Source organism: Heptranchias perlo, chromosome 27 (assembly GCF_035084215.1).
Source record: "Heptranchias perlo isolate sHepPer1 chromosome 27, sHepPer1.hap1, whole genome shotgun sequence".
Lineage (NCBI taxonomy): Eukaryota > Metazoa > Chordata > Chondrichthyes > Hexanchiformes > Hexanchidae > Heptranchias > Heptranchias perlo.
Window position 1 is genome coordinate 5,088,884 of NC_090351.1, and position 25,196 is coordinate 5,114,079.

The 25,196-nt window shown below is 42.7% G+C and overlaps 1 protein-coding gene across 1 annotated transcript in view; it reads left to right on the forward strand.

Annotated features, from left to right (window-relative positions):
• LOC137344666 (methyltransferase-like protein 27) overlaps positions 1-25,196 on the forward strand; it is a 33,917-nt gene that overhangs the window by 6,534 nt on the left and 2,187 nt on the right. Inside the window, exons 2-4 of the mRNA XM_068007788.1 lie at positions 30-158; positions 10,190-10,328; positions 21,597-21,689. Of these exons, the coding sequence (XP_067863889.1) occupies positions 30-158; positions 10,190-10,328; positions 21,597-21,689 (361 nt within the window). The remainder of the gene's footprint in view (positions 1-29; positions 159-10,189; positions 10,329-21,596; positions 21,690-25,196) is intronic.

A 25,196-nucleotide genomic window follows, 5' to 3' on the forward strand; every position in this document is an offset into this window, starting at 1 on the left:
TTAACAAACGTGACATTTCTTTCCCCCAGGAAATTGCAACAGTAAAATATCGGGCTCCCAGATTCGCTGCTGAGGCTCTAGCTCTTGTGTATCCTAAAGAGAGAGACAATGCGCTGGTCCTTGATGTCGCTTGTGGAACAGGAATGGTTGCTGAACAGGTATCAAACACACGGTTATCGGTGATTCTCTGAAACTAGTCGGCACTAAATTTAAACATGGAGCTCTCACGAGGGTTGCCAACTCTGGTTGGACGTTCCCCAGGAGGGTTCATCACACACTATCCTGCCTCCAACTGCTCCACCCCATGCTCCCACCATTGGTCACCCAACACGTCTTTCCTCATAGCACACTGCCTTCCCACACCAATTGGAGAGCGAATAGACTCTTTGTTACTTATTGAATGAATCTTGACTGTCAGACAAACAGCCTTTTTTTCCATCTCCGACTTTTTCATGCCCCTATGATTTTTCTCCCGGGTTGCTCGCAGCAATTCACGGGAGATTGATCTTTAATTCCGGGAGGGTTGGTAACACCAGCTCTCACCCTCTGCATCTGATTTCCATTCCGGGTTTTTATCAACTGTGTCTCAACCAAAGGCTTGACCTCTGACCCTCCCTCGACTCTCCATGCCCAGGATTGGCCAGTTGAGCTGCCAATTAAACCAGCAAGTTCACAAGAATGAAGCCATTCCAACAATGCACACTTTGGGTTGTGTTAATAAACCTCATCGTCTCAAACTGCTGCAGTTTGGCAAACCCCATTCTGGAGTGATGCTTTGACTGGGTCTAATTCATATTCCCACCATGTGACTGTTCTGTGGATTAATCCCTTGTGAATTAAATTTAACTGAATAGCAACATCTTAATATAAATTCCCCCTGTCAAATAGCCAAAAACCTCAAAATGTGACATCCTCACACATAACTACAGTGATGTTGGAGATGCACTGCTACACATTCTTCATCAGCTGCTTGTAGCAGACTCAAGGGATGCTGAAAAGGCCCTACCTCACTCCCTCCCTCCCTCCCATTAACTCCCATCTGAAGTCAGGCCAGTAGAATACCAATCCCTTGCTGATTCAGCAGGAATATGACATGGACTCTCAGCCTGGCATGCTGTTTCCTCTGCTGACACCTCAGATCAGATGATCTGAAAGGGCGAGCAGCAAGGCCGCGGAGGTTTGGAGTCGGAACAACAACCTCCCCGGAAATCTACGGGCCAGGAGGCAACTCCAGCTGCTGTTTTTGGGCAGCAGCCAGAAGATCCTGAAGCCTGTGACCCTGAGGCCTGCAGCAGTGGCTGTGTTTCTGCCTCCATTTCTACACATAGAATCATAGAATGGTTACAGCATGGAAGGAGGCCATTCAGCACATCAAGTCGTGCCGGCTCTCTGCAAGAGCAATCCAGCTAGTCCCAATCCCCTGCCTTTTCCCCGTAGCCCTGCAAATTTTTTTCCTTCAAGTACTTATCCAATTCCTTTTTGAAAGCCCAACCACCCCTCCGGCAGTGCATTCCAGATCATAACCACTTGTTATGTAAAAAAGTTTTTTCTCATGTCACCTTTGGTTCTTTTGCCAATCACCTTAAATCTATGTCCTCTGGTTCTTGACCTTCCACCAAAGGGAACAGTCTCTCTCTATCTGCTCTGTCTAGACCCTTCATGATTTTGAGCACCTCTATCAAGTCTCCTCTCAACCTGTGCACATCTACCTCATGCTCCTGTGCCCCTTTTAGAATTGTACCCTTTAGTTTATATTGCCTCTCCTCATTCTTCCTACCAAAATGTATCACTTCACACTTTCCTGCGTTAAATTTCATCTGCCTCGTGTCCGCCCATCCCACCAGCCTGTTTATATCCTCTTGAAGTCTATCATTATCCTCCTCACTGTTCACTACACTTCCAAATTTTGTGTCATCTGCAAATTTGGAAATTGTGCCCTGTACACCCAAGTCATTAATATATATCAAGAAAAGCAATGGTCCTTGTGTCGACCCCTGGGGAACACCACTGTACACCTCCCTCCAGTCGGAGAAACAACCATTCACCACTACTCTCTGTTTCCTGTTACTTAACCAATTCTGTATCCATGTTGCCTCTGCCCCTTTTATCCTTTTATTCCATGAGCTTCAACTTTGATGACAAGCCTATTATGCGGCACTTTATCAAATGCCTTTTGGAAGTCCATATACACCACATCAACCGCATTGCCCTCGTCGACCCTCTCTGTTACCTCATCAAAAAACTCGATCAATTTAGTTAAACATGATTTGCCTTTAACAAATCTGTGCTGGCTTTCCTTAATTAATCCACACTTGTCCAAGTGACAGTTAATTGTGTCCCAGATTATCGTTTCTTAAAGTTTCCCCACTACCGAGGTTAAACTGACTGGCCTGTAGTTGCTGGGTTTATCCTTACACCCTTTTTTGAACAAGGGTGTAACATTTGCAATTCTCCAGTCCTCTGGTACCACCCCTGTATCTAAGGACGTTTGGAAGATTATGGCCAGTACCTCCACAATTTCCCCCCTTACTTCCCTCAGCAACCTAGGATGCTTCCCATCTGGACCGGGTGACTTATCTATTTTAAGTACAGCCAGCCTTTCCTTTACCTCCTTTATCAATTTTTAGCCCATCCAGTATCTCAGCTACCTTTTTTACTGTGACTTTGGCAGCATCTTCTTCCTTGGTAAAGACAGATGCAAAGTATTAATTTAGTGCCTCAGTCATGCCCTCTGCCCCCAAGCGTAGATCTCCTTTACGGTCCCTAATAGGTCCCACCCATGCTCTTACTACCGTTTATTGTTTACATACCTGTAGAAGACTTTGGATTCCCTTTTATGTTAACCACCAGTCTATTCTCATACTTTCACTTTGTCCGTCTTATTTCCTTTTTCGCTTCCCCTCTGAACTTTCAATATTCAGCCTGGTTCTCATGTGTTATCAACCTGACATCTGTCATACGCCCCATTTTTCTGCTTATAAGAACATAAGAAATAGGAGCAGGAATAGGCCAATCGGCCCCTCGAGCCTGCTCCGCCATTCAATAAGATCATGGCTGATCTGATCCTAACCTCAAATCTAAATTCATGTCCAATTTTCTGCCCGCTCCCCGTAACCCCTAATTCCCTTTACTTCTAGGAAACTGTCTATTTCTGTTTTAAATTTATTTAATGATGTAGCTTCCACAGCTTCCTGGGGCAGCAAATTCCACAGACCTACCACCCTCTGAGTGAAGAAGTTTCTCCTCATCTCAGTTTTGAAAGAGCAGCCCCTTATTCTAAGATTATGCACCCTAGTTCTAGTTTCACCCATCTTTGGGAACATCCTTACTGCATCCACCCGATCAAGCCCCTTCACAATCTTATATGTTTCAATAAGATCGCCTCTCATTCTTCTGAACTCCAATGAGTAGAGTCCCAATCTACTCAACCTCTCCTCATATGTCCGCCCCCTCATCCCCGGGATTAACCGAGTGAACCTTCTTTGTACTGCCTCGAGAACAAGTATGTCTTTTCTTAAATATGGACACCAAAACTGTATGCAGTATTCCAGGTGCGGTCTCACCAATACCTTATATAACTGCAGCAATACCTCCTTGTTTTTATATTCTATTCCCCTAGCAATAAAAGCCAACATTCCGTTGGCCTTCTTGATCACCTGCTGCACCTGCATACTAACTTTTTGATTTTCTTGCACTAGGACCCCACAGATCCCTTTGTACTGCAGTACTTTCCAGTTTCTCACCATTAAGATAATAACTTGCTCTCTGATTTTTCCTGCCAAAGTGCATAACCTCACATTTTCCAATATTGTATTGCATCTGCCAAATCTCCGCCCACTCACCCAGCCTGTCTAAATCCCCCTGTAGGTTTTTTATGTCCTCCTCACTCTCCACTTTCCCTCCCATCTTTGTATCATCTGCAAACTTTGATACGTTACACTCGGTCCCCTCCTCCAAATCGTTAATATAGATTGTAAAGAGTTGGGGACCCAGCACCGACCCCTGCGGAACACCACTGGCTACTGGTTGCCAGTCCGAGAATGAACCATTTATCCCAACTCTCTGCTTCCTGTTAGATAACCAATCCTCCACCCATGCCAGAATATTACCCCCAATCCAGTGATTCTTTATCTTGAGCAATAATCTTTTATGTGGCACCTTGTCGAATGCCTTCTGGAAGTCTAAATACACTACGTCCACTGGTTCCCCTTTATCCACCCTGTACGTTATGTCCTCAAAGAACTCAAGCAAATTTGTCAGACATGACTTCCGCTTCGTAAAGCCATGCTGACTTTGTCCTATTAAATTATGTTGATCCAAATGTTCCGCTACTGTCTCCTTAATAATAGACTCCAAAATTTTACCCACCACAGATGTTAGGCTAACTGGTCTATAATTTCCAGCCTTCTGCCTACTACCCTTTTTAAATAAGGGTGTTACATTAGCAGTTTTCCAATCTGCCGGGACCTTTGCCGAGTCCAGAGAATTTTAGAAAATTATTACCAAAGCATCCACAATCCCTACTGCCACTTCCCTCAAGACCCTAGGATGTAAGCCAGCAGGTCCAGGGGATTTATCCGCCTTGAGTCCCATTAATTTACTGAGTACCAATTCCTTAGTGATTTTAATCGTATTTAGCTCCTCCCTCCCCTCGAGCCCCCTGTTTGTCCAGTGTTGGGATATTCTTAGTGTCCTCTATCGTAAAGACTGAAACTAAATATTTGTTCAGCATTTTTGCCATCTCCATGTTTCCCACCATTAATTTCCCAGTCTCATCCTCTAAGGGACCTACGTTTGCCTTAGCCACCCTTTTTCTTTTTATATAACTGTAGAAACCCTTGGTATCTGTTTTTATATTTTTTGCTAATTTATTTTCATAATCTATCTTCCCTTTCATAATCAATCCTTTAGTTACTTTTTGCTGTCTTTTGAAGACTTCCCAATCTTCTATCCTCCCACTAAGTTTGGCTACCTTATTTGTCCTTGTTTTTAGTCGGATACTACCCTTAATTTCTTTACTTAGCCATGGATGGCTGTCATTTCTTTTACACCCTTTTTTCCTCAGTGGAATATTTTTTTTTGAAAGTTGTAAAATAACTCCTTGAATGAACACCACTGCTCATGTACCGTCTTACCCTTTAATCTATTTTCCCAGTCCACTTTAATCAATTCCGCTCTCATACCATCATAGTCTCCTTTATTCAAGCTCAGTACGCTTGTTTGAGAACCAACCTTCTCACCCTCTAATTGGATATGGAATGTAACCATGTTATGGTCACTCATTCCAAGGGGATCCTTAACTAGGATATTATTAACTAATCCTGGCTCATTACACAGGACCAGATCCAAGGTTGCTCGCCCCCTTGTAGGATCAGTTACATACTGCTCAAGAAATCCATCCCTAATACACTCAATAAACTCTTCCTCAAGGCTGCCCTGCCCAATTCATCTTACTCACTATCTCTTTTGTCATCCAGGGAGCTCTTGCTTTAGTTGCCCTACCTTTGTCCCTTGTGGGAATGTACCTAGACTGTACCCGAACCATCTCCGCTTTAAAAGCCTGCCATTATTCAATTACAGTTTTGCCTGCCAATCTTTCATTCCGATTTACCCGGGCCAGATCCATTCTCATCCCACTGAAATTGGTCTTCCTCCAATTGAGTATTTTTTTTAGGCCCTGCCAGGGGTGAGCTTGCCCAGGGGGCACATAGGAAGTATGATAATGATTTGAACCTGGAAATAGAGGCAGGTCATTGTAGGCTGAGCAAACTATCAGTATGCTCCACCTACCTGGTGTCCAGGCAGAAGAAGACGGCAAATCAGCCCAGAATAAAATGATGCAAATCCAGTTGAATTATATACAGTACAGTTATAAGCAATAGTAATTGGAGGCCATTTACTCTTGTAATGAGAAGGCAGAACTCTGATTATACCTCCAAGCATCAGGTTGAATCATAGAATCATAGAATGATATAGCACTGAAGGATGATGTTCGGCCCATCAAAGAGCCTGTGTTGGCTTTGAAAGAGCTATCCAATTAGTCCCACACTCCTGCTCTTTCCCCATAGCCCTGCAAATTTTTCTACTTCAGGTATTTATCCAATTCCTTTTTGAAAGTTACTAATGAATCTGCTTCCACTATCCTTTCAGGCAGTGCATTGTAGATCATAACAACTCGCTGTATAAAAACTTTTTCCTCATGTCGCCTCTAGTACTTTTGCCAATTACCTTAAATGAGTGTCCTCTGGTTACCGACCCTGCTGCCACTGGAATCAGTTTCTCCTTATTTACTCTATCAAAATCGTTCATGATTCTGAACACCTCTATCAAATTTCCCTTTAACCTTCTCTGCTCTAAGGAGAGCAACCCCAGTTTCTCTAGTCTCTCCATGTAACTGAAGTCTTTCATCCCTGGTACTATTCTAGTAAATCTCCTCTGCACTATCTCCAAGGCCTTGACATCCTTCCTAAAGTGTGGTGCCCAGAATTGGCAACAGTATTCCAGCTGGGACCTAACCGGTGTGTTATAAAGGTTTAGTATAACTTCCTTGCTTTTGTACTCTGTGCCTATATATATAAAGCCACGGATGCCATATGCCATTTTAACAGCCTTCTCGATGTCCTGCCAACTTCAAAGATTTTTTGTACACTCCCAAGTCTCTCTGCTCCTGAAGCCCCTTTAAAATTGTACCATTTAGTTTATATTGCCTCTCCTCATTCTTCCTACCAAGATGAATCACTTCATACTTTTCTCCGTTAAATTTCATCTGCCATGCGTCTGGCCATTTCACCAATCTGTCTATGTCCTCCTGAAGTCTGTTACTATCCTCCTCACAGTTTCCTACATTTCTCAGTTTCGTGTCATCTGCAAACTTTGAAATTATGTCCTGTATATCCAAGTCCAGCTCATTAATATATATCAAAAAGAGGAGTGGTCCTAATACTGACCTCTGGGGGACACCACTGTATACTTCCCTCCAGTCTGAAAAACAGCCATTCACCACTACCCTCTGCTTTCTATCCCTTAGCCAATTTCTTATTCACGCTGCCACTACCCCTTTAATCCCATGGGCTTTAATTATGCTCACGTCTATTATGTGGTACTTTATCAAATGCCTTTTGAAAGTTCATATACACATCAACTGCACTACCCTCATCAACCCACTCTGTTACTTCATCAAGAATTCAATCAAGTTAGTCAAACACTATTTTCCTTTAACAAATCCGTGCTAACCCATATTTTCCAAATGCCAATTAATTTTGTCCCAGATTGGTATCTCTAAAAGTTTTCCCACCATCGACATCAGGCTGATTGGCCTGTAGATGCTGGGCTTATCCCTCTCCCCTTTGTTGAACAGGGGTATAACATTTGCAATCCCCCAGTCCTCTGGCACCACGCCCATATCTAAGGAGGATTGGAAGATTGTGGCCAGAGCCTCTGCAATTTCCACCCTTACTTCCCTCAGCAACCTAGGATGCATCCCATCCAGACAGGGTGACTTTTCTACTTTGAGCGCTGCCAACCTTTTAAGTTCCTCCTCTCTATCTATTTTTATCCTATCCAATTTCTTTACTACCTCCACAATGCCAACGTGACATTGGTAGCATCCTCTTCTTTAGTGAAGACAGGTACGAAGTACTCATTTATACCTCAGCCATGCCCTCTGCCTCCACAAGATGATCTCCTTTTGGTCCCTAATTGGCCCCATCCTTCCTTTGACTACCCTTTTATATTTTATATGTTTGTAAAAGACTTTTGAGTTCCCTTTTATGTTACCCGCTAATCTATTCTCATACTCTCTCCTTGCCCCTCTTATTTCCTTTTTTAGATCTCCTCTGTACTTTCTTTATTCTGCTTGGTTCTCTACAGAATTATGAACCTGACATTTATCATAAGCCTCTTTTCTCTGTTTCATTTTAATCTCTATATCTTTAGTCATCCAGGGAGCTCTAGTTTTGGATGACCTTCCTCTCCCCCTCGTGGGAATGTGTCTAGTCTGCCCCCGAACTGTCTCTTCTTTGAAGGCCTGCCATTGCTCATTTACTGTTTTACCTGCCAATCTTTGATTCCAATCCACCTGGGCAAATCCCTTTTCAACTACTGAAATTAGCCCTCCTCCAGTTGAGTATTTTCACATTTGATTGTTCCTTATCCTTTTCCATAACGACTCTAAACTTAATGATATTGCGATCACTATTTCCTAAATGGTCCCCCGCTGAAACATGCTCCACTTGCCCCATTTCATTTCCCAGAACTAGATCCAGCACTGCTTCCTTCCTTGTTGGGCTGGAAACATATTGATCAAAAAAGTTCTCTTGTACACATTTCAGGAATTCCTCCCCCTCTTTGTCCTTGATACTGTTATTTTCCCAGCCTATATGGGGATAATTAAAGTGCCCCATTATCACTACCTGAAGTTCTTGCATCTTTCTACAATTTGCCCTTCCATCTCCTTCCCACTATTTCGAGGCCTATCATATACACCCAGCAGTCTAGTAGCTCCTCTGTTCTTTAATTCTAACCAAATAGATTCTGTCTTTGAACCCGCAACTACATCATCCCTTTCCAGTGCTGTAACCATATCTTCAGTCAATACTGCCACCCTCCCCCCACCAACTTTTTCCTTCCCTATCTTTCCTGAATACATTGTAGCCAGGAATATTAAGTATCCAATCCTCCCCTTGTTTGAGCCAGGTTTCCGTTATTGCCACTATATCATAATCCCATGTGACTACTTGTGTCTACAGCTCACCAACCTTATTTACCACACTCCATGCATTTACACATATGCACTCCAAAACCATCTTAGTCTGCTTCGCAATTCCCCTATCTGACCTCTCCTATTTTTGAACTACTCTTTATTGTAATGATGTTCATTTCTCCCAGTCCTCTGTGCACCTTGTTTCTCTTCCCTAATGCTTCATCATGGTGCCCCTCCCCCTGTCAAATTAGTTTAAACCCTCCCCCCACAGCACTAGTTCACTTCCCCGCCAGGACATTGGTCCCAGCCCTGTTGAGGTGCAACCATCCATCTTGTACAGGTCCCTCCTGCCCCAGAACTGGTCACAATGCCAAACTTTCTAGATTTAAATACCCTATTGGATAGTAAGTGACAGTGTGTGACACTTCACTCCAACTTATGAATCCAGTGAGTCTCAAAATCCACCTCTCCCTCTCTGTATATCCCTACCCGGGAATCCGTATAATCAGAAGAAGTGACCCCACACCCGAGCCACCGGCTCAGCAGTGAGATTGATACAGGGAAGTGCCTGAGCCAACTTCATTAAGTGATCCGTAACTACAGAGCAGATTTTCTGCTTCTGCGTCCTGACACATATTGGGAGAAATTCTGCATCCCCAGCCTCTGGTTTTCTTTCTGTAATATATTCAAAATCCTAGGGGTGAATTTCTGCAAGAGTTCGCCGGCTTGTCTGCATAACTTCTGCAGAAAGCTGGGAAAAATGCCTGTTTTTTCGGGTTTCCATGGCTCTCCTGCCAAAATTACAGCAGGAGAACATCTGTGGAAATGTACCCCCTCCCCCCCCCCCCATAGGTCTGCGCACGTATCCCATCAACTTTTATCATTATAAATTTTTATAATGGAAACTGCCAATGTAATCTTGTCACGTTCTAACGACACCCCCCCAACCCCAATTGTAGTGGTCAGAAAATAGCATGCAGGAAAAAATAACATCAGCCAATAATTTTAATGTCATAACGAAAGTCCCGCCTGCTTCCTGGCTTTGATTATTTTTCCAGCGTCAATGTGCACATTGGGCAGTGAGCTGGTGTTCCAAAAGTTCTGCCCCACGTGCGCCAGTTTACAGGACGTAATGAAGACAAAAATCACCCCCGCTGCACAGCGTTCCATTCGCAGCTTAACCAAGAGCTGTTGCTGACTCTCTGCTTAGGTGTCTCCACTGGATTAGAGAGAAGTGATCATCTTGTGATCGGATTGGTAAGTCTGAACTAGGAGCAGTGATTGACAGTCCCATTGCCACTACTGATCAGTCCTCATGCCTGCTTTAGCCAGAGAACCTCCTTCTGAGTAAAGCAAAGTAAATAGTGGAACTGAAAATTCTGTATCATTCTTATCGATTTATGGAAAGGTTTATAAAATAGAAATGAGGTAATAACGATGAGAGAAGGTTAAGAGTGCAACAAAGCTTTTTAAATCTGGTTTCTTTAGTTGCAGATTTTAGGATTTAAGAACTTCCATGGAATAGATGGCAGTGAAGCAATGCTGAAGGTGGCTGATTCCAAAAGTCTGTATCAGAGTCTGAAAAAGTGTCTGATCGTTCCAGATAAACCACTGCCTGTATCTTCAGGTAACAAATCCGTTCTCAATATCCTCCTCTGAATATCCTGCACTTCTTTTATTCTGACAGACAGTTCCTATATTTCGGTTCTTCTCGTAAGTCTGCAAATTGGATCAAGTGTTTACTCAAAAACTTCAGTCCGACCCATTCTAAATAACTGAAACCACAGTTTGAATTGCATTCATATTGATTCCATTGAATCAATTAGGCAAGATGAAGAATGAAACACTGGCCCTCGTGTAATTTCGATTCTAATCATTTTTTAATCCTTTGGGCCAATAAATCAATAATTAACTTTCTAGGAATCAAACATTAAAGGGAATCCACACTTTGGATTGGTTACTTGCTGCAATGTGAATTTCATTGCTGAAAAATTTGCGGAACATTTTGTTTTGATACCTTATTACCTTATCATGGCAAAGGATATGGCATCTACTGACAAGGGCTCATCTAAGTCCTCAAGTCATCTCCAGGGGCCAAGGATGGGAAATGAAGAGTAAGTTGAAATCTTCATTAAATAAATAATTTGAACATTTTGTGGTAGATGCCAGTAACATCAGCGGAATCGGCCAAACCAGGCAAAAGATCGGGGAATTTTAAACGTGAGTTGTGCCCAAAACCACTTCCGCTCATGCTTTCCACGATCTTTTACGCTGGTTCAAGATTCATTGCGCCTGGATCAGGCCCTGCCCACAAAACTGGCCAAGCCCCCAGGTGGAAATTGCGAGTTTCCACTAAGTGCGTTGGTTTGGGAAGGTTCTTCAAATTGGGCTCATTTCCTTAGGCACGCAGGCACTGGTCAGCATGTTTTAAAAGTTTTTTCATATCAAAAAATATTTAATTTACTAAGAAACTGACTAGTGTACACCAATGAAGCTAGTTAATGGTTTAGTATGACGATCCGGATTCTTTCCCCTCAGTCTGGTTCAGTAATAACTGAAGTCGAATACATTTTAAAGTCCAACACATCTTTAATAGCAGGGTTCTTAGTCTGCAGCATTGATTTGGACTCCTGATAGAGTCCCTCTATGCTGGCAGAGCAAGAACAAAAACATACAGAAATCCACACGTTTTTATACAGATGAATAGGGTTGGAACATACTTAACGAGGGTCAACACCAATCATAAGCCGGGCATAGGTTGCCATGCGAGGTTACATTATTTCCGACCAATCATAAATCGTCCATGTGCTGATCATGCTGCTGTTAGACATCAAAGGGGATAACTTCCTCACTTTCCAACTTGGAATGTTCTTCCCTGTTCCTTCTGTTCCTTATCTCCCAACCTGGAATGTCTTTCAACTTTGGCTAAGCTCGTTCCCTATATTGATCTGCCATAAACATGGAGACATTCAGACCAGTCCTTGACTCACATCAAAGACCTATCATTGATAAGACAATGCAGGCCTGCTGACTAAGCAAACATATGGCCCAGCAGGAGGGCCAGGCCACTTGTATCAATCTCAGTTACTAACTAATTAACCCTTTCTAACCATTTTGCATTCTGCTTCTTTGCCACGTAGGCATCTTAATATTTTACCGAAAACTGACCACGTAGGGATTCTCATTCCCCCCTTTTATCATTTTATGATAACCAATTATTACGGTGCTCACTGGTTCTGCAGGTTCTGCAGCGCAGCAACATTTAAGTAAGCAATAAACTATAAGAATTATAACAATGAATATGACTAGCCCTTGAACTAGAGAAGTCCCAATAGAACACAGACATGTTTCATCAATACGCCTTTGTACTCTTATCTGTTCTCAGGAACAGACTCCTTCTAAACATCTCTCAAGTAGGCTGCGAATGTCCTTGGTCAGCTAAACCTATTCATGTTAGTTTGAAAAGGCTAACATAGTCAAATATCCTATGGTGCTTTATATTTTGTTTCCAGCCTAACTGGACTGAATGGTACCTTTCAGACCATTTTACACCTGTGAATTGGTGCCCTCCCCATTATATCCCTTAATCCAAATTCTCCCTACAATATCCCGTTAGATGCTGTACCTCATCTTAACCAGGTTCCCTTCGTGTTGGCCACCAGTCCGGGTGGAAGAGAGGCAGAGCATCTGATAATCCTATCGAACTATAATTGTCTTCCCTTTTACATGCACCTTACCCCAGCGGGTGCTACTCCCGGTACCATTCAGATGTGTTCTTAGTTGAAACCACAGAGACAATGGGGACATTCTCACCCAGGCTCTGTTTTACTGCCTTTGCCAAACCCTTCATCCTCTGCTTACATTGATTACATGCAATGAAAATCAAGAAGCACATTACAACAAACTGCACTACGACTAATACATATGAAACTAATCTAATCCAAAGATGGATCTGTATATTCAGTCCCAAATTCCAGAGGTCATTTCACCAGGTGGTGACTTTAATTTGGTCAATGTCATGCTTAATGTTGTTATTGTCCTGTTGTAGGTTATAATAAACCTTCTGGGAGAGGCGTATCTCCATTCGCAATGCTTCCAAGTATTTAGGCAACAGGGGTGTCAGATACCCAAATGTGTCCTGATATTCTTTTAAGTCCTTTCTGACATTCTCAGAAACTTGTAAGGTGGTGAGGTTATGCCGGTGTATCTCTTCCAGTTCCTCGGGTCCAATCCGAACCAGGACTTCAGAAATGGAGTAGAATTCTGGACTTAAAATATCACAAGTTAGATTGGCATATTTAAACGTTTTCAAATTAGTTGTAACACAGTATTCGCCCTCTCCGGCATATACCACTTAAGTGGGTTTTAGATCCGCCTCTAGGGCCTCCATGGTACAGTTAATATCCCGATTGGTACCGGTATTATTAAACCCACACTGTGCTTCTAGGCTGTGTCCAACACTATGTGGACACACAGTGACAGCATGTCTAGTAACACATCCCTTTAATTTTGTTCCAGCCAATCAGCTTAAATCTACGTCCTCTAGTTCTTGAACCCTCTGCTAGGGGAAACAGGTACTTCCTGTCTACTCTATCTGGGCCCCTCATAATCTTGTAATTTTGTATCCATCGTGCGGATATCTTCTAAATATTGTTTCTCCCAATTTTATTGTTAACTGATGGGAACCTAACCCTGAATTTTGGAAATCCAAATTACTGTGTCCTTCTTTACTTTAATTTCAGTCCTTTTGATTGATACCAGTGTTTCCTGACTGTTTCATTAATTAGTTGGTTTCTCTATGGACCATGTGTCAGTGCCTTGTTTAAAAGGATTTCTCACTCGCCTGGACCACATTAACCATTTTCCTGTTGTGCTGTTGTCAAGTAACTGAGCCTGTCTGAGACTCATTCTTCACTGTATCTTCTTCATGTATCTCCGCATACTAGCAGCATCTCATAGGAATGAGCTTAGTGTTCTTGGATATTAACTTTCTGCTGGCCAGTCTCTTCTTCCTCATGGTATTTCCGAACATTTTCCATGGCACACATCATATGTCCTGTAGGATTCAGTCCTGTAAAAGCAACTGGTTTGTTTAAAGAGTGGTTGCAATAGCTCACCAGGCCATAGGCCTTTGTAATCATGTTCTTCATCCTGATCTCCGTTTCAGATGATGGCAACATACATTTGTATCTTTTATGTCCACTGTAGCCACTCTTAGGTTTTCAGGTTATCTTATCAAAAAGATCAGGGGTGTCTCGAGTGCTTATCTCCCCCTGCATGGTCCCGATGTCAGGGTAGTGGCCAGGCTATTGAGTGTAGTTTTCTCATTATTCATTATAGGCAAGGACACAAATATCTCCACGAGAAAGCTATCAATTTACTATTCTCAACTACACTTTCCTGACTTCCACTAGATTGTATATTTATGCCAGATTGATTTTTTTATCATGCCCAATTCAATGACTTAGAGAAATTCCCATATCTCCCCACCTCGAGCATTCTGTCTCGGAAGACAACAAATAGGCTAAAACAAAACAAATCAAAATGTTTTCAAAAGAAGAGAATCATTTATATCACCACGCTGTGAAATTTGGTATCTGCTGATGTCTGCAGCTAAAGTCTTAAATCTTTAACACCACTGGATCGTTTCCTGCACCAAATTTCTCCAGCAAAGGTTGCACCGTAACTTTGTAACTACTCTTGGTAATCCTGCACCATCAACACTCACCAGGTCCCAAAAAAAAACCAGGGTCACCTGTTTTAAAAGAAACACAGAAAATCCATTGCGGCTCTTCTTGAGAGCCCAAGTGATTAATTTGTCAAATCTTCATTTATTATTTATTTATCCAAAGGAATAATCCCTATACCCGAAACAAATTTAGAAAACAAAACAGGAGAGAGAAATTGCTTAGTTCCACGCTCTCTGAAGCACGCAGCCTGTCTGAAATAAACACTGTCTCTTCCACATGCAGATGTACGCAGGGCTGCAGACTGGAATTTCTAACTCCAAGTCCTGATCTCTGTGTTTTCAAGATGTAACCACATTAAGCAGATATCATTAGCAGCCGCCTGCTAAGATACGTTATATTCCTCTTTTATTAATTTATTAATGGTTTGGGCATGTGTTTCTAGCACTGTAGCTATCCTTTGCAAATATATGGTCAGCATTTGATCCTCAGACAATTCCTTATCTGTATTTTCATTTATCTTTTAATATATCTTTAATGCGAGACCCTAAATCTCTGACCTTTTGATCTAATGTTGTCAAATCAATGGTGTTAACAACTGAGGCAAAGGCAGTTGCTATATCACTTATCACAGATCTTTACGTCTCCATATTTGCCTATCTCTTTTTACGATGTCCACCTCCATTCCATGTCGCTCTTTGTTTTAACACTTGAGTTAGGAGGTGTTGATCTAATTGTTGAGTTTTCTTAGCAGTCTCAATGCGAGTTATATAATTTGTCAGGGAAGGTCTCCCCTCTTTGGTCAGATCTTGTATTCTACTATTAATTTCAAATAAAATTGAATAGCCCCAGAACTTGTCAAAACTTCCTTATCATACTGATAGGCGTTTAGTACCCTGTGTCAGTACATAGCTCAAGTAATGGACTTCCAATTGTCTAACCTATGCTTCCTTTTCATATGATTTGTTTTACATTCCTTTCTTATCAATTTTTCACTGTAGCGTGAAAACTTATATCTCAGTCAATTGTAGCCTTTGGCATTTCCGAGTGATTGGGACAATTTTACCAATATAACCGATACCAATTATTACCTCATGTTCACCTGTGTTCTGGGCAAGCCTCAGACAATTCTCAACCGACTGGGTCATTTCTATCTGTTTGAACTGGTCTTGGCATGACAGTCTGGCTTCTTGGGATGGAAGGGGTTAACATTAACTTGCTCTTGTGGTAGGAGTAACTTGATCCTTCTCCCTTTTGAGATTAAGTTCCCACCTTCAAAATTTCACTTCACACAGGTTTGACTGATTTTTTTACTTCTCACATTTGTGGATTGCTTTATACTATATTTTTGCACACTATTTTTTTACATACTTTTAGTGGATGTGATTATAATCAACGCTCCGAGCTGTTCCAGCTTTCCGACTTTTCCTATCACAATGATCCTGATAGTTTTTTTAATCTATCCCGTTAATTTTTAACCTCTTTTTAAACCACAGCCAATCACAAAATAAACAATCAAAATGCCAATTTTTTGAAGATCCCATGTCTGGAATTTAACATGCCCACACTTTATAAGAACCAGAATTTAATAGGTCACTTAACCTCAATAACTCCAATTTTAATTCAGCAGTATCAGAATTAAACACACGACAAGACAGATACATTACACAAAGGAAGAAAACACACAAGACACAGTAAGAAGGGGGCGTAGCCCACAACACCGACAAAAAAAAACACTGATCAAAGACAGGCTTTTTAAAGGGACAGTACACTTAAACAACAAAACCTTTCTTTTTCGGGTCTCTGTCTTTTAAACATTTGTCTAGTCACTTAATTCTATCCATTTTTTTTTACAGTACTGTCTCCATAAAGCAATTAGTTCTTTGGCTGTGGTACCTCTGTTATTTTTCCAAATTAATTCCTGAGCCTTTTTTCGGCATCTAAGTTTTATCAATAGTTCCTGTTTATATCCAATCATCAGGAACTTAAACCCTGACTACCCTCAGTGATATTAACCACTGACCTACCGCTTACAAGTTATTCCCTCAGTGATATTCGACCACTGACCTCTTCCTGCTATATCTGTGTATTCGCCAGACTGACCTGAATCTTGTAAGGACGCACACGAGTGTTAGCGATTGGACGATTCGTCGTCAGACTGACGGATTGGAGGAAAACCGACATAGTAAATTAAGACTACTTACATCGGGGCGCCATTTCCTTCCTCCGTGTCTGAGACAATCCGCCTCTTACTCCGCGAACTCTCGGTGAACGACCGTTAAGATCCCACTTCTGACACCAAATGACGATCCGGATTCTTTCCCCTCAGTCTGGTTCAGTAATAACTGAAGTCGAATACATTTTAAAGTCCAACACATCTTTAATAGCAGGGTTCTTAGTCTGCAGCATTGATTTGGACTCCTGATAGAGTCCCTCTATGCTGGCAGAGCAAGAACAAAAACATACAGAAATCCACACGTTTTTATACAGATGAATAGGGTTGGAACATACTTAACGAGGGTCAACACCAATCATAAGCCGGGCATAGGTTGCCATGCGAGGTTACATTATTTCCGACCAATCATAAATCGTCCATGTGCTGATCATGCTGCTGTTAGACATCAAAGGGGATAACTTCCTCACTTTCCAACTTGGAATGTTCTTCCCTGTTCCTTCTGTTCCTTATCTCCCAACCTGGAATGTCTTTCAACTTTGGCTAAGCTCGTTCCCTATATTGATCTGCCATAAACATGGAGACATTCAGACCAGTCCTTGACTCACATCAAAGACCTATCATTGATAAGACAATGCAGGCCTGCTGACTAAGCAAACATATGGCCCAGCAGGAGGGCCAGGCCACTTGTATCAATCTCAGTTACTAACTAATTAACCCTTTCTAACCATTTTGCATTCTGCTTCTTTGCCACGTAGGCATCTTAATATTTTACCGAAAACTGACCACGTAGGGATTCTCAAGTATAGGTTTTTTTTAAGTTATGTTCAGTGATTTTAAATCAGGTTACTCACAGATGGAGGACTGGACACTTATTAAAAATGCTTATTTTTGGTGATAAAACCATTTTCAGCTGTATTAATAAAACTGCACCAGGTTACCGCTCTTAAATACATCAAGGAATACTTTTTAATGAAAAGGGAAAAAAAGAAACCATTGCGTTCTATTATGCTGCCCAATTGCACTTGATCATTGAAGATTTTAGGTTTGTGATTATGCAAATGAATTTTATCGGAAACGAACTAACGTAACCAGTGCAATTTCCCGATTGCACCCAAAGCGGAAACTCAACCCCTTTATTTCAGCTCTGATCAATTAGTTCATTATCACGTTAACTTTTTAAAATGCTTTTTTGGAGATTTTGGGATATGATTATTTAAGCGGCCAAAGAACATCATTTCAATATTAAGATGTGAATTCAGATACAGACTCCAGCACTTACACCGTCCTCGCTTCTACATAAGAACATAAGAAATAGGAGCAGGAGTAGGCCGTGCAGCCCCTCGAGCCTGCTCCACATTCAATATCATGGCTGATATTCTACCTCAAATCCACTTTCCCGCCCTATCCCCATATCCCTTAATTCCCTTAGTGTCCAAAAATCTAGCGATCTCAGTCTTGAATGTACTCAACGACTGAGCGTCCACAGCCCTCTGGGATAGAGAATTCCAAAGATTCACAACCCTCTGAGTGAAGAAATTCCTCCTCATCTCAGTCCTAAATGGCTGATCCCTTATCTTGAGATTATGACCCTAGCCAGGGGAAATAGCCTCTCAGCATCTACCCTGTCAAGCCCTCTAAGAATTTTATACCTTTCAATGAGATCACCTCTCATTCTTTTAAACTCCAGAGAACATAGGTCCATTCTACTCAACCTGTCCTCAAAGGACAACCCTCTCATTGCAGAAATCAATCTAGTAAATCAATCTAGTGAACCTTTGTTGCACCTCCTCTAAGGCAAGTGAATCCTTCCTTAGGTAAGGAGAGCAAAACTGTACACAGTGCTCCAAGTGTGTTCTCACCAGAGCCCCATATAATTGCAGCAAGACCTCCTTACTCTTATACTCCAACCCCCTTGCAATAAAGGCTAACACACCATTTGCTTTCCTAATTGCTTGCTGTACTCACATATTAACTTTCTGTGATTTGTGTACAAGGACACCCAAATCCCTCAGACTACCAACATTTCTTAGTCTCTCACCTTTTAAAAAATATTCTGCTTTTTTATTCTTCCTATCAAAGTGGATAATTTCACATTTCCCCACATTATACTCCATCTGCTACCTTCTTGCCCACTCACTTAACCTGTCTATATCCCTTTGGAGCCTCTTTGCGTCCTCCTCACCGTTTACTTTCCCACCTAGCTTTGTATCGTCAGCAAACTTGGACCCCTCATCTAAGTAATTGATAAGAACATAAGAAATAGGAGTAGGCTATCCAGCCCTCGAGCCTGCTCCGCATTCAATAAGATCATGGCTGATCTTCGACCTCAACTCCACTTTCCTGCCCGATCCCCATATCCCTTAATTCCCCTAGTGTCCAAAAATTTATCTATCTCACTCTACGACTCAGTATCCACAGGCCTCGAGTAGAGAATTCCAAAGATCCACAACTCTCTGAGTGAAGAAATTCCTCCTCATCTCAGTCTTAAATGGCCGATCCCTTATACTGAGAGTATGCCCTCTAGTTCTAGACTCTCCAGCCTGGGGAAATAACCTCTCAGCATCTACCCTGTTAAGCCCCCTCAGAATCTTGTATGTTTCAATGAGATCACCTCTCATTCTTCTAAACTCCAGAGAATGTAGGCCCATTCTACTCAATCTCTCCTCATAGGACAACCCTCTCATCCCAGGAATCAATCTAGTGAACCTTCGTTGCACTGCCTCTAAAGGCAAGTATATCCTTCCTTAGATAAAGAGACCAAAACTGTACACAGTACTCCAGGTGAGGTCTCACCAAAGCCCTACAATTGTAGTAAGACTTTCTTACTCTTGTACTCCAACCCCCTTGCAATAAAGGCCAACATGCCATTTGCCTTCCTAATTGCTTGCTGTACCTGCATGTTAACTTTTTGTGTTTCTTGTAAGAGGACACCCAAATCTTTCAAAAATGACACCAACATTTAATAGTTTCTGATTTTTAAAAAATATTCTGTTTTTCTATTCTTCCTATCAAAGTGAATAACCTCACATTTCCCCACATTATAATCCACCTGCCACCTTCTTGCCCCCTCACTTAATCTGTTTATATCCCTTTACAGACTCTTTGCATCCTCCTCACAGCTTACATTCCCACCTAGCTTTGTATCGTCAGCAAACTTTAATACTTTACACTCGGTCCCTTCATCCAAGTCATTAATATGGATTGTAAATAGCTGAGGCCCAAGCACTGATCCTTGCGGCACTCCACTAGCTACAGCCTGCTAACTTGAAAATGACCCGTTTATTCCTGCTCTCTGTTTTCTGTCCATTAACCAATCCTCTATCCATGTTAATATATTACCCCCAACCCCATGAGCCCTCATGTTGTGTAACAACCTTTTACGTGACGCCTTATCGAATGCCTTTTGAAAATCCAAATATACTACATCCACTGGTTTCCTTCCCCCTTATCTACCCTGCTAGTTACATTGTCAAAAAAAACTCTAATAAATTTGTCAATCACGATTTCCCTTTGATATACATTGTAAACAGCCAAGACCCAAGCACTGATTCTTGTGGCACCTCACTAGTTACAACCTGCCAACCTGAAAATGACCCGTTTATTCCTACTCTGTTTTCTGTCCATTAACCAATCCTCACAGTGGCTTCTGACGGACAGCTGCCTATATCAGGCAAATGGCACTCGTCTGGATTCCATGATCTTAGGCCCGCAAATCGTAATAAGCGACTTTTTTTTCATTCATGGGATGTGGGCGTCGCTGGCAAGGCCAGCATTTATTGCTCATCCCTAATTGCCCTTGAGAAGGTGGTGGTGGTGAGCCGCCTTCTTGAACCGCTGCAGTCCGTGTGGTGAAGGTTCTCCCACAGTGCTGTTAGGGAGTTCCAGGATTTTGACCCAGGGAGTACTGAGTACAGTTTTGGTCTCTTCATCTAAGGAAGAATATACTTGCCGTATATATTTCCAAGTCGGGATGGTGTGTGACTTGGAGGGGAATTGGCCGGTGGTGTTGTCCCCATGTGCCTGCTACCCTTGACCTTCCGGCAGTTCAGCAGCTGTTGGCACCTGGTTAAAGTGTGATTATCTGTCATTAAGTCCAGTGGTGGTTGTAATGTTACATTCGTCTGCTGTCAAAGCGGGCTTCATTTGATCTATTCCCCAAATCTCAAGCGTTGCAAGAAAAAGCAACAGGCGTGTTTAAAAGGGCAATCTCCCCTTCATTCTTTTGTAATTAGGTTTGATAATGATTCTGGCACACAAGCGCAGACTACTGAGCTTTTAATGACCAACTGGTCTTAGTGAAATTAACCCCTTGTAACTCTCCCTCTCGTCAGATTTCACGGGAAAAGCTGTAAGAAGTTTATGTGCCTAGCGAGTTGTAAAAAATTTGAACTAAACTTTTATCAACGTCACAAGGGAAGCCATGCAATAATATCATGATCACTGGCATTTCAGAATTATGTAAATGTCAAACCTTTTGGCCGCATCCTCAGCACAAAAAAGCCAGTTCCTACAATGCACCCTGTTAGGACTCCCTTTTCTTATCGCTGATTTATTGAACATAGATAACTAGCAAAACAGCAATTTATAGCTCCCTATTTTATAATGTATAAAATCTTGATTTTAAACATATAATTAAGGCTGTTTAGTTACGTGTTTGCACGCACTCCTGTAAAAGATGTTGATTCTTTTACATTGCTCTGCATAATCTATACAATATTTTGGGCATTTAACCTCCACCATTCATAAACCAGCTCAGTCTAAAAGATGAGCAAAGAATGTCCACGTTCTGCACGCCTCGGAAAACAGCGCAGAATTGCAGCGTATTTCCCGATGCAACACGGTTTGGTACTCGTTTTGTACTACAGGTTTTGGAATAATAAAAGTATAAGATCAGGTTGTTGGTCATTACCGCGGTGTGAGTAATGGCACTGGGCATTTAAGCAATAGGGACTGTAATATACAGACTGCAATATACAACTGTTATCAGTGCAGGTAGAATACAGTTTGGGATTTTTGTTTTGAAATGTTCCAGATACCTACGATTTAGTGATAGTTGTCGGTGCTCTGTCCAGTGGACTTCTGTCTCCAGATGTGCTTCCAGAACTGCTGAGAGTCACCAAGCCAGGTGAGCAGAAAGTCTCACCTATGTAATCCAATGTAACAAATACACTTATGTAGCCACTTCATCGTAGTAAACATGCAAGGTTTATCACAAAAGGGGGCGAGGGAGCACATAGTCACACAATTTGGAACAGGGTCAGGCATAGCAGAGTCAGAGACAGATTTTGAGGAGGCTTTCGAGGAGATGCGGCAAGGCAGGGGTTTAGAAAGAGGTTCCTAGCGCACAGGCCTTGGTGGCCAAAAGATCTGCCACCAACAGTGCAGAAGCGGAGGGAGGGGAACACACAGTAGCACATAGGTATAGGGTGAAGCCTGGAACTTATGGCTGGAGAGGGTGCGTACAGCACAGTGGGGCGAGGTCATGGAGGGATTTGCAAATGTTCAGTTCCATTCGCAACCTCTCAAATAATGAAGCAGTCCGAGCCCGCATGCAGTTCATGGGATGTGGGTGCCGCTGGCAAGGCCAGCATTTATTGCCCATCCCTAATTGTCCTTGAGAAGGTGGTGATGAGCCACCTCTTGAACCGCTGCAGTCCGTGTGGTGAAGGTTCTCCCACAGTGCTGTTAGATAAGGATTTCCAGGATTTTGACCCAGCTCCGATAAAGGAACGGCGATATATTTCCAAGTCGGGATGGTGTGTGACTTGGAGAGGAAAGTGCAGGTGGTGTTGTTCCCATGTGCCTGCTGCCCTTGTCCTTCTAGGTGGTAGAGGTCGCAGGTTTGGGAGGTGCTGTCGAAGAAGCCTTGGCGAGTTGCTGCAGTGCATCCTGTAGATGGTACACACTGCAGCCACGGTGTGCCGGTGGTGAAGGGAGTAAACGTTTAGGGTGGTGGATGGGGTGCCAATCAAGCGGGCTATTTTGTCCTGGATGGTGTCGAGCTTCTTGAGTGTTGTTGGAGCTGCACTCATCCAGACAAGTGGAGAGTATTCCATCACACTCCTGACTTGTGCCTTGTAGATGGTGGAAAGGCTTTGGGGAGTCAGGAGGTGAGTCACACGCCACAGAATACCCAGCTTCTGACCTGCCCTTGTAGCCACAGTATTTATGTGGCTGGTCCAGTTAAGTTTCTGGTCAACGGTGACCCCCCAGGATGTTGATGGGATGTGGGCGTTGCTGACGAGTCCGGCATTTATTGCCCATCCCTAATTGCCCTTGAGAAGGTGGTGGTGAGCCGCCTCTTGAACCGCTGCAGTCCGTGTGGTGAAGGTTCTCCCACAGTGCTGTTAGGTAGGGAGTTGAACCCACAGTCTTCTGATTCAAAGCTATAATGTTACCAACTGAGCCACTGCAAGTGAAGAGGTAGGGATAGCAGGATATAAAAAAGGCTCTTTATTGACTTAGCGCATCATAGGCACCTAACGTGAAAACATCAAGGTAAAATTAGCATGGAAAGGTGGAAAGAGAGTTAGGAACAGACGCACTGGTGCTAAAAGAGATACATAATTAAGGAAGAGACTTCGCGGCTGCCAGGTTCCCAGTGATAGATGACGGACCAGCTACAGTGACTACACTGTGGGAATCCTCCATGGAAAGACCTCAGCTGGCACAGTTTCGTGGACAGAGAGTGCATCATTGTGATTGCTGTGTCCTGTGCTGGGTAAGATTGCCTCGTAGCGGAAAATAGCAAGGTACATTCTTACTGTTACGAAATGTTGCTGCTTTGTTGATTTTTAGGACTTTCACAAATAAGGCTAACATTGATTTTAATATATATATTTTATATATTGTGTGTGTGTGTGTGTGTGTGTGTGTGTATATTAGTCGTATCTGATCCGACAGGCCTGAACCCAAATTATTTCTAGAGACACGGTAACTACTATTTGGCTAACACTCCTATTCCTGTACCTGTATCTCTCTATGTGGTGTGACTGTGTTCTGCAGTAAACCATCCAGATATTCCTCCCCTTCCCTTATGTGTCGGAGTGTCTCTAACTCCCGCTCAACGATTTTGAGCCGGAGTGACTCAAGACATAGACATTTCCCACAAGTGTGGTCACCTGGGACAGACTCACATCCACAAATTCCCACATTCTGCAGTCCCGACACACTGCTGGTACCACCATTATTGAGTCTATTTATTTAGTTATTGTACAGCAGTTACTCATTTATCCCAAGTGCTCATTTATCTTTACTAAATTATGATTATCAGATGGATTTAATTTGGTTTCTATTCGTTACTTATATTGGTCAGTTTAGTATATTTGGCCTGTTGCGTCCATTTACTTCAAGCTATAGTTTGGGTTTTGCCTTTGCCTCTTATGTATTAATTCTTTGCTTTAAATTAAGTAGCCCCTTAATATACTATATAACTAAACATCAAAGAGTGAATACACAATTAAACACATAGCCTTCCCTCGGGCACTGCTGCCCCGATCCCCCCGTCCTTCCGACCCCATATCCGCTCCATCACCAAGACTGCCTACTTCCACCACCGTAACAGTGTCCGTTTCTGCCCCGCCTCAGCTCATCTGCTGCTGAAACCCTCATCCATGCCTTTGTTACCTCTATACTTGACTATTCCAATGCTCTCCTCCCATCTTCCACCCTCCATGAACTTGAGCTCATTCAACAACTCTGCTGCCTGAATCGTAACTCGCAACAAGTCCTGTTCACCCATCACTCCTGTGCTCGCTGACCTACACTGGCTCCCGATCCGGGAATGCCTCAATTTTAAAATTCTCATCCATGTTTCCAAATCACTCCATGGCTTCGCCTCTCCCTATCTCTGTAACCTCCTCCAGCCCTACAGCCTTCCGAGATCTCTGTGTTCCTCCAATTCTGGCCTCTTGTGCATCCCCGATTTTTAATCGCTGCACATTGGCGGCCGTGCCTCCAGCTACCTAGGCCCTAAGCTCTGGAATTCCCTCCACAAATCTCTCCACCTCTCTCTCTCCTCCTTTAAGGTGTTCCTAAAACCAATCTCTTTGACCAAGCTTTTGGTCGCCTGTCCTAAGATCTTATGTGGCTCAGCGTCAAATTTTGTTTGATATTTGCTCCTGTGAAGCACCTTGGGTTGTTTACATTAAAATGCTATATGAATGCAAGTTTTTGCTCCGCTCTGTAACCACTCCGATTCCCCAGCGCTGTTTTAAATGCTCACATCGGGCCTTTCCCACGATGCTTTGTGCTGTCCTGGGAAGATCCTTCCACCAAACAGACGGCAGATGTTTGTCATGTACCTGATGATGAAGCTCTGAGGCCTGACATGACAACTGATATAAGGCATTACCTGGAGGCTGAGCATGGTAGATTGTGTTGATATATCCAGCATTAAGTGGCGACTCAGTTAGCTTGTAAAGAGGATCCACACCTCAAACCAGTAGAACGACTATTCCATGAGTATGGTATGTGCGCATTCTGTAGTCAGGAGCTTGGTGTCAATACACTCCCATATTTTCTCATGATGTGGAGATGCCGGTGATGGACTGGTGACGAAGGAGAAAGCCTCCGAAAGCTTGTGATTTTCAAATAAAACTGTTGGACTATAACCTGGTGTTGTAAGATTCCT